The sequence below is a fragment of the Cyprinus carpio genome, chromosome A11 (assembly GCF_018340385.1).
Source record: "Cyprinus carpio isolate SPL01 chromosome A11, ASM1834038v1, whole genome shotgun sequence".
In the NCBI taxonomy this organism is placed as follows: Eukaryota; Metazoa; Chordata; class Actinopteri; order Cypriniformes; family Cyprinidae; genus Cyprinus; species Cyprinus carpio.
This window is the reverse complement of record NC_056582.1, coordinates 16,510,349-16,520,453: the sequence shown is the minus strand read 5'-3', so window position 1 is coordinate 16,520,453 and position 10,105 is coordinate 16,510,349. Positions and strand designations below refer to the sequence as shown.

The following is a 10,105-nucleotide window of genomic DNA, read 5'->3' as shown; positions in this document are numbered from 1 at the left end:
AAGGCTAGTCACTTTAAGGGTCAATGGTCTCAAAGTCATGCTCATAGTCACACTAAACTCAGAGAGAATAAGCTTTGCACAGCATCCAAAGAATCAACGATCAGCCAGGACTAAAATTCAGTTTAATTCATGTTTTCATTTCATGATTGACAAAAGTAAACAAGATACGGTACTAAAAAGCTATGTGCATATAATTCTTGAATATGAATAAAATTAAATTCTACAGATAAGACATTCCAGCTAGGAAAAGACCACTGAGAACAATTTATAAAAATCAGTGAAAGTTTGTATTGTATTCATTGTGTTCTCAGACAATAGACATTATATTCACAGTCTGTGAATACTACATAGTTATTTTACGTCATTATTTCATCCTTGAAGGTTATAAACTTAAACAGTGACATGTAAACACTAGCCTTGTGATTATGTCATTATCTGGACCAACTCCTCTGATGTTAGTCCTACAGTTACTGGGGATGTTGGTGACGTGAGCTTTGGCCCTCAAACTCTCTAAACAGAACATAACTAAGAGCCTTCATCCAAGATACAGTCTCAGTTTCACATATAAAGACAGGTAGGTAAAGAACATTTGCACAAACCTGCGGTTGACCTGTTGACCTTGAACAGAGGCTGGGTTGGATCCGGAATTTTGTGTGAGTGTGTTAGGAGGGGAGACAGGTGTTAGCGAAGGCTGTGAAGACTATTTATTTGACATCAGCCTTGATGTAAATGGTAAAAAACATTCATTTTTTTTTTCAAATAGATCAATTTGTACGAGTTGTCTCTCATTGCACAATATTCTAATGCTTTCATCACTTCCACCATAGACTTGTCCTTCGGCTATTCAACATTAGGAGTGGTGCCTTGATATGACTTTCCACACAGGCTGCAAATCAATATGCTTTTATATTCTTCTTCAGAAGAGCAATGACATCAGTACACCCCCGTCTGCCTGAGAAAAGACTGGTAAACAGTGCACAATGCAGGTGACCCTGGACTTTAATAACAAAACAAAAATAATAAATTATCACAAGAGCTTTGGAGTAAAGTGGCCTGCACACGCGCGCGCACACACACACACACACACATATCATGTTTCTGTAAAACTGTCAAACCAGACAAGGTTAGATTGGGGCAGATGCCAAAATAGGAGGTAGCGCCTACTGTCACCTGTCATAGTACTCAGAAATGAATAGAAAAAATACCCTTAGGCAAAACATTGGCATTCTATGCAAATCTTTGGTAGTACAGTCTGGAAACAGGGTAGTCGTGGTCTTGCAATGTTGCTGTTGAATAAACTGATAGGATCTTTTACTTGGGTAACAGCAATCAACTCAGAATTAATACTGTATCTTTGTAGGTAAAAGTTCTTGAATGGCTACTTTGAGATACTTTATTGCAATGTTTTCCCCTTTCACTTTCATCAGATCAGAGCAAGTATGTGTGTCTTTGTGTAATCAAATTTTATTTTTATTTTTTACATCCATTTAAATAATGTTATACTGGATATCATTTTTCATTATTATTATTAAGTGGCAAAACCACACATCAAAATCTATAGGGACTATAGCGCCCCTTATGTGTGCATCTGAGAGAGACAGTGGGAGGTGTCAAGTGCTGTTTGAAAACTCTAAACTATTTGGCATTTGGGTGGATGGGAACACACAGACCTCAACCGTGCATGGACATCTCCAAGCGTAAAGCTCATAACAGTTTCAACAACGAAACATAACAGTCCCCGCAGCACCAGGAGGATGGCTGAATTTGACAGCAGCTGCCACTGCAGCAGCGAAAGACGGCAGAACAGCATATTGTACAGCATTTTAAAGAACGACAGTCAGACTGCGCAACTTGGGAACCAGCCGAGGACCCCGAGGCTCGCCTTGTCCATGCGCGCGTGTGCTTGCGGCTCCAAGACGAAGGTGTCTCTCCGCTTCCCTCAGACCACATGCAAAGCCGCCTCCGCGGTCCTGGTCAAGACCCTGAAGTTCGTGAAGAATGTACCGTGTTTTCGGGAGCTGCCGGTGGATGACCAGCACACGCTGGTGCGGAGCAGCTGGGCGCCGCTGCTGGTGCTCGGCATGGCGCAGGACAGGATCGACTTCGAGACTTCGGAGACGCAAGAGCCCAGCATGCTGCAGCGGATATTAACGAGCGGACAGGACAAGCAGGACCACCAGAGTAATAACAATGGAGTGGCGTTGACCGACGTTCAGGGTATTAAAATGTTTCTGCGGAAATGCTGGGGACTGGACATAAGCACTAAGGAGTACGCGTACTTAAAAGGGGCCATTCTGTTCAACCCAGGTGAGACATGCCAACCGGTCACACCTGAAGTAGGACACTTTTTTTTTAGCTGCTCTTAAGAATAATTGGGTTTACTGTGACCCACAATGTAATTATTAACATTCATAATAATAGTAATAATAATGATAAAATACCCGAATTACAACACACAAGTAGATAAATATCAATAGTAAAAAATAGTAATAAATAATAATAGTATACTTACTAATACTAATAAATATTGTCATCATATATTAATAATAATATTTACTCTAATTAGTTGGACCAAAAAAACAAATGTGACTTGTGGTATGTAACAGATTTAAATATGAATATATGACAATATATGAATCAAAGTTTCATGACATAAATGTTTCTTTGTTTATCATGAATTGTTCTCAAAAATTCATAATTTTGAGAATTATAGTCAAGTGTACAGGTAATCAAAGGGTATCTGTTTAATGAGGGTAATTTCACATCATTAAGGTCTTTCTGGTACAGGACATAACGAGTCTCTTTTCATCTCTAGATGTTGTAGGGCTGCAGTGTCAACATTACATCCAGGGCCTGCAGAGCGAGGCAAACCAGGCGCTTAATGAATATGTCAAAATGATTCACCGCGGGGACAGTGCAAGATTTGCCAAACTCTTCCTTGCCCTCTGCATGCTGAGATCCATCAACGCCAACGTGGTGGCCGGTCTGTTCTTCAAACCAGTCATTGGAGCTGTCAACATGGAGGAACTTCTTCTGGAGATGTTTTATGGGAAATAAACTCAAATGCAAATGCCCAGACAGAATTATCAAACTTGGAAAGAGTGGCAGTCAGCAGTGGACAGAGAGATTTTGAAAATGACTGATTCCTTTTTACACATGCTATTTTTTTACGATATAAGAGCTCTCTTTTTGCCTTCTGAGTTGAACTCATCGCTGAATCCAAAGTTGATGACAACGTTTTTTCCATTTGGGGAAAGAGCTTTATAACTTTGTTCTGATTGTGCAGTTTTGCTTTTCTGTGATGTTGTGCAGCCTTCTGATGAATTTCAACTGATTCTCTGTGACACTTTGTAATAACTTCCATTAAGAAACCATTAACAAGCATTCATTTATATATGTATTTCATTTAATTTATATATTGAAATATTTGATTTAAATATAATATATTACATTTAATAATAATAATAATAATAATAATAATAATATATTATCTCAATGTTTCATGACATCTATTTGAATACAAATTAACTAATGAACTGTTTTGCATTTTATAATGTAATAATTTTGAGTAGTATTGTTAATGAAAGTTATTATAAAGTGTAAACTATATTTGAATATTAGAAAGTATTGGACATTTTTGTTATGCAATGACATAATGAAACATTACACTTATTCACATTTCCCACAACATGATTGACAGATAGCCTATGTATTTTTTGGATTACAGTAACAATTTCGAAAAACATGTCAGAGTGATGACAGACCTAAGCACAAATACAAAACAGATATGAAAATAAAAATTATTAGGAAATAATTGATTGTGACATTGTTCTTCAATATAGCCAATGTACCAAACCACTGCATTTTACCCCCGTATGGTGGCGACAAGTTACTGTCTTCATAAGTGAGTCATAATCACTTATTCAAAAGATTCATTCAGATCACTGAATGATTCACTCTCCTGATTCGTTCAAAAACATAGGTTTACTCAGGTAGGAAACAAATGAACATCTTTAAGAGTGAGTCAATGAATTCAATCAGCTTATTCTTTCAAATACACTTGATTCAATCAGGAGAGACTGCTGTACTTTGTTTTATATTAATTATTTCATATATGTTTTTATAAATTATTTTAATTATATCATTATTCCTGTACAGTTATTATATTTAAACATGTTCTTCTTGCTGTATCCAGTTTGAAAGTTACTAATTAGAGAATCATTTGCATCCCGTCTGTTCAGTGAGTCAATGAATTGTGGATGTTCATATGGACCAAACCGCCAGAAATAAGAAAATCTCACTGTTTACAAGTAACCAGGTAAGCATATTTCACCCCAGCAGCCTTAAAACAGTAAATATAATAAGGAAGAATAACTTATGTGTGTATTCATGAAGACCTTGTAGGGCGGTGAGGAGAGATGAAATATGACTGTTGAGACAAGAAGTCCTGAACTCTTGTTCAGTCATCCCGCTTTCCAATATGCTGTCACCAAATGTATTTTTAATAAGTCTGAACTTCGACTGCCTGCTCTTGAAGGTCACGGTGACCCCATTTCTTTCACGGTATCTGTGTAGCTGAGCACTCTGTGTCACGAATATTCACCTTATGTATGGAGCTCTAGCTTTATTCATGCCGCAAGGTTAGTCTGGTATTAGAAAGCGCTGTTCTAGTCATTGTTGGACAAAGCATAAAAGTACATGAAAACATATGAAAGAAATTTATTAGGATGCATTGAAAGGTCCTTTAACAATAATAAAAAAAACAAAACAACAAAAAAACATGTCTACCTATACAATGACTAGCCAAAGAGTATAACTGTGATACAGGTTAGGTGTTGCTCGGCCTACTTTTCATATAAAATAAAATACAGACAGTGACAAATGTCTTAATGGTTGTTTTGAAGACAACTGTCTGGCCAGTCATAGTTGAGCCAGGGACAGGTGAGATAGCTAGAAAAGAGCTTGTCATGGTGGCCTGATCAGTGATGACTTTGTTTTGTCACTAATCATCTGCTGTCATGGTCAGAGACTAAAAGAGTTTATGGGACCTATTGCCAAGTTTTTATTTTGTCAGTAAAAACTGACAGCGTACATGTTTAGTGAAGTGAAAGTGGCATACAGCCAAGTATGGTGACCCATACTCAGAATTCGTGCTCTGCATTTAACCCATCCAAAGTGCACACACACAGCAGTGAACACACACCACATCAACAAAGAATCATTGGATAGTTAGTATATTTTTATATCATTTTATATTCAATACACAACATTCTTAAAAATGCATTCGTGCATACACTACCATTCAAAAGTGTGTTTTTCTTCTTCTTAAACAATCTATACTTTTATTCAGCAAGTACACATTTTATTGATCAAGAGTGAAGACTTTTATATTGATACAAAAGTTTTTTTATTTAAAATATATTGTTATTTTGAACTTTCCATTCATCGAAGAATCCTGAAAAATCTCAGTTTACATAAAAATATTAAGCAGCAATATTAAACAGCTGTTTTCAACATAGGTAGTGTATGCAAATACAAATGTGCTCCCTCTAGTTGCGTCACACATTTGACATCAAAAGTCTTTAGTTCTCATGTATCTCCCACTGACATTGATGGCAAACCTGGCTACTCAGTAATTCTTAAATATATGTCATGATCATTGGCTTTTAAATCTCCATGAATGGTTGCTTGCCAAATTTAGCTAGCTGTTTATCCTTCAGTGTTTGTTCATTTATGTCTGTTTAGTATTCTCTGGGGCACTTGCTGAAGTGCTGCAATCTGATTTTATGGGATGTTATGTCAAATACAGAATATTTGAATATTTATATTTAGTATTAATTTAATTTTTCTAATTAATTTATTTTTATTTTCTGGTTTAGCTTCAGTAATTGTAGTACCTTTTCTTATATATTCAGACTATTTATTTATATATTTTTCATCTAATATTTATATTCTATTTATTCTTTATTTTAATTACTAAATACAATCAATAATAGCTTTGGTTTAAGTCTCAATTGTTTGGTTTTTAGTTTACTATCATTTAGGAAACGATAACAACACTGCATGCACAGTACCAAAAAAAAAAAAAAAAAAAAAATCACAATCCACCAGTTTTTGAAACATTAATGGGCCATCCTATCCAATTGGTTTATAGCTAAGTTCCATTTGATTTGACGTGCTTAAAATGCTATTCATATTCCATTCATGTCCTTCTTCATTTTCAGTTACTGTAAAACCCCATGTTCATGTGTTGACATCTAGCACATGCTTTAATGCACATGCCACGTTTGCGCTCAGTGTTCACCATCATCCAGACAAGCTCCATAGAGGCATCTCTTTCAAATTTTTATCTGCTATCCTTGCCAGCAGAATTCACTGCTCTTTAGTAGTGTCTCACTAGGCAGTAGGATGAGAGAGTTGTCTGTGTCAGAGTCCCGATCATAGCATGCTATGCAACTCTTCTCATTGCAGCTGGAAGAAGAAATTATGTATCAGTCTGTCTTTATATTGTAATATATGCACTTTGAACTGTGTTACAGTAACATCAAATGCATCACCTGTTTTGTTCAGTAGTCATTGCACTGTCCTCACATATTTTCACTACAGTGTCGATGCAGTCATTCTCAGGCTTTTGAAACCTGTGAATACATCAACAATATACAATTTAATGACTAAAATATTCAACTAATATTCAATAGTCAATCCCCTGTTGTCCTGTTTCGGACTTGTAAATGGTGCTCGATCTTTGCATATTTCTCTCCTAATTCAGACAAGGTGATTTTTTTCACTTTAGAAAGCAATATTATGGATTAAAAATGAAATGAACATTACTTGGACACATTAACTTCTGATTACAGATCACTCTAAATTGTAATGCGGACACATGTATTTTCTGTAAAGCTGCTTTGAAATGATGTGTATTGTGAAAAATGCTATCCAAATAAGTTTGAATTGAATTAAGGATTCATATTTTAGCAACAATTTGAAGTTAAATTTGTCTTGATGGCATTGTTTCTTACATACATGCACTTTTATTTTTTATTTATTTATTTATTGTGGATTATTGTGATGTTTTTATCAGCTGTTTGGACTCTCATTCTGACGGCACCCATTCACTGCAGAAGATCCATTGGTGAGCAAGTGATGTAATGCTAAATTTCTACAAATCTGTTTCGATGAAGACACAAACTCATCTACATCTTGGGTGGCCTGTGGGTGAGTAAATTTTGCAGCAATTTTTTTTTTCTGGATGAAATATTCCTTTAAGCAAAAGGAATGCAGAAGTAAAATATTCACATATAAAATATGAATATTTAAATAATAAAACTGCAAAACAACCTGGGTTCCAGACGCTCTTTTACTTTCGCTATGGATAAGATGTAGGGTCCAATTTGTCGTGCAATGGTTGTCAAGTAAGAATTTTCTTGCTTCAGTTGCAGAAGGTCATGGAGCTGTGCTGTAATTAGTAAATGAATCAGTTCACTAATTAGTGTAAGGAAATAACTTAACATGCATGGTAAAATGAACCCTGAGGCAGCACAGACAACTTGTTGTTTTTCCTCACCTTCGTAGATCTCTTGCTCATTGGTTACTCTTTGAAAGGTCACATCCCACATCTAGAAACACATCCAGAATATGCTAAGGTGCTGCTGTGTTTTGAAAGAATAATGTTTTTTGCAGGAATTATAATTTAGCCTCACCTCCTCAAATACAGCCCTCTGGGTCTGCACAGCAGAGTACTGAGATGCGATCTGTTCGTCAATGAATAGTGACCTTTCCAGGATCTCATCCATAGTGTCAGTGTTGATGAGAGAGTGATGTTTTGTCAGGTCTTTGTGCATCTCCTGAACCTCGTCCTTCAGCCTCTGGACCTCTGTCTGAAGAAACTGGCGCATGAAAAATGCATAGAATAAATAAAATAATACACACATACAAATCCCTATATTATGAAACCCAAAACAGAAAAAAAAACAAGAAAAAAAAAACAAAACCCAACTACCTTGTTTACAGTATACATGTATGGAATCGAAAAGCATTTTATACTCTTGGTTACAAATAATTTAAATGCAGCAGCATTCAAAAATCGTAAAACAATAACAGAGTTTTAAAGAGATTATTTTAAGATTACAGTATATATTATGCCTTCATGTGTGATAGATGTCTCTAAATTATAGATTTTTTTTACACAACAATCAGATTTAAAAATAGTGTGAAATGGGTTCCTGTGATTCATTAAAAAATAATGTTGACGCTGACATATTTTAAAATGGCAAATTATTTTTGGTTTAATTTTGTAAATGTTTGTTTACACTAACATATCAAAACCACATACTAAAAAAAAGACTATATGGCTTTAGTTATTGTTGATTGAGGACTAATTCTCACCCTGTAGCTTTTCTCAAAATTGCGGCAGTGCTCAGTGAAGGGTGACTCTCTGCCCTCAGCCAGAAGCATCTTGGTGCAAATGTTTCGGTGAAAGGTGGGTCTGCGGCCAAAAGGCATTTCACTGACAGAAGGGGACAGGCACAACTTAGGCAGAGGGGACAGCCTGTTGTAGGATAAGTGAGAGACAAGTATGACAAGGCTTTATTCAAAAAAGCTCCCTAAAAGAAGTCTAGATTATTTTACTTGTCCTCTAATTATTCTTATTTGTCGCCTGTATATTGTTGGGGATTCAGAGTCAGAATAGTTTTTTAAAGGCTAAGGAAAAGCAAGAACAAATGCTAATCCTCAAATAAGCTAAACCAATAAAACACAAGAACATTTAACAACACAGATTTAATAACAATTTTGTTATTTACAATGACAATAAACAGAAAAAAGCACATCCAACAAAACATTTTTTTTAAGTTTTACAAATTTTGTCATGTGCATTTGCCATTTTATATATTTTTTATATTCCTATTTAGCTTTAATTTAGTCCTTCGACTTCAACATTTATTTCAGTTTAATTTACAATTTCTTTTATTGAATGAATCTTTATTTCAAATAAACAAAAGCTATTTTTAATAGTTTTAGTAACAATACCAGGACTGAACTAAAAAAACATAATGTTCTATGTCTGAAGCAGAGCAACAACAGATTATGTAACAACTATCAAAACCATTGACATTCAGACTTATTTTGAATAAAATTTAAGTGAGATACCATTGCTTATTACATTTTCAGAGCTTCATGACCATTGGCGGTCCCTAAAATTAACAGTGTGCAGAAACACAGCATTCCTATTTCTGCTTCCACAAACTTCTGTTGGAAACTCCTGAGGTTCGGGAACAGGAATTAAAAGCTTAGGAATGAAAAGCCTATTGAAAGCTCATAATGAAGCAAACATCAAGAAAAAGGAAAGTTACCTTAGTTTCAAAGCTCCTTTAATCTCTCTTTCCTAGTTACACGTACTGTGTTGGTCCAAGTCCCACAAGTGAGTCTGGACACTGTATGTTCTCCGCGCCTAAGTGACAAGTGTCCCACCCCAAAATTTTACCAATTTAAAATGCTGGCATCAGCGGTGACATCAGCAGCATAGGAACAAAGTGCTCCCATGGCCTAGCACATTTGTATGAGCTCTGTGCTACGAGTAGAATCTGAGACACTTCTCTGAAATTCTGTTAAAAATAGTGAGAGAAGCCTGACCTCCATACTATCCTGTCTGCTGTTACGGGGGCAGATGGGGAAGGACGTTTGTTTGGTGGAAGGCTTCACAAACCTGTGAATGGTAGAGATGATGGATGTGGAAAGTTGTCACAGGGACTTGCGTCATTGGACTCTCTATGGAGAGATGGAGGCTGCTGTGGTGGAATGGCTGTATTCATTCTGATCTCTTATCACCTTGGGTATTCCGTGTAGATGTTTTGAGGCTGTAATGAGTCTTTTGAGAAAATGTGTGGAGTAGATGGTGTGGCATGGCAATGAAAATTCAATATGGAAACTTTTAATCATGACAGTGGGCTAAGAGGATTAGGGCTGATATTTCGCAATGGCTCCACCAAATTGGTTGCTTAAGCCAGACCTAAAAAATGATGACATTGCATTACATAACAAAATATCAAACGGACACATTATAATTGATCAAAAGGAACAGTAAAGACATATGTAATATGAAAATAAT

General features: G+C 35.9%; 2 protein-coding genes across 4 annotated transcripts; one reads left to right on the top strand and one right to left on the bottom strand.

Moving 5' to 3' along the window:
- The first annotated feature begins 1,658 nt into the window (after positions 1-1,658).
- LOC109061572 (nuclear receptor subfamily 0 group B member 1-like) lies at positions 1,659-3,814 on the top strand. The gene is made up of 2 exons (XM_019078671.2): positions 1,659-2,307; positions 2,816-3,814. The coding sequence occupies exons 1-2, from the start codon at positions 1,755-1,757 to the stop codon at positions 3,055-3,057; spliced, it is 795 nt and encodes a 264-aa protein (XP_018934216.1). The 5' UTR covers positions 1,659-1,754; the 3' UTR covers positions 3,058-3,814.
- Positions 3,815-4,705: 891 nt separating this feature from the next.
- rnf207a (ring finger protein 207a) lies at positions 4,706-10,105 on the bottom strand. Of its 3 annotated transcripts, none has more exons than XM_042766525.1 (7): positions 9,704-10,105; positions 8,386-8,548; positions 7,701-7,886; positions 7,565-7,616; positions 7,339-7,456; positions 6,558-6,638; positions 4,706-6,471 (listed from the first exon to the last, which is right to left on the bottom strand). In XM_042766525.1, the coding sequence occupies exons 2-7, from the start codon at positions 8,500-8,502 to the stop codon at positions 6,354-6,356; spliced, it is 672 nt and encodes a 223-aa protein (XP_042622459.1). In that variant the 5' UTR covers positions 8,503-8,548; positions 9,704-10,105; the 3' UTR covers positions 4,706-6,353. The 3 variants fall into 3 exon arrangements, with proteins under 3 accessions (XP_042622459.1, XP_042622460.1, XP_042622458.1); XM_042766526.1 differs by lacking the exon at positions 9,704-10,105 and adding an exon at positions 9,351-9,682 and having other exon boundaries at positions 7,701-7,877; XM_042766524.1 differs by lacking the exon at positions 9,704-10,105 and adding an exon at positions 9,351-9,677.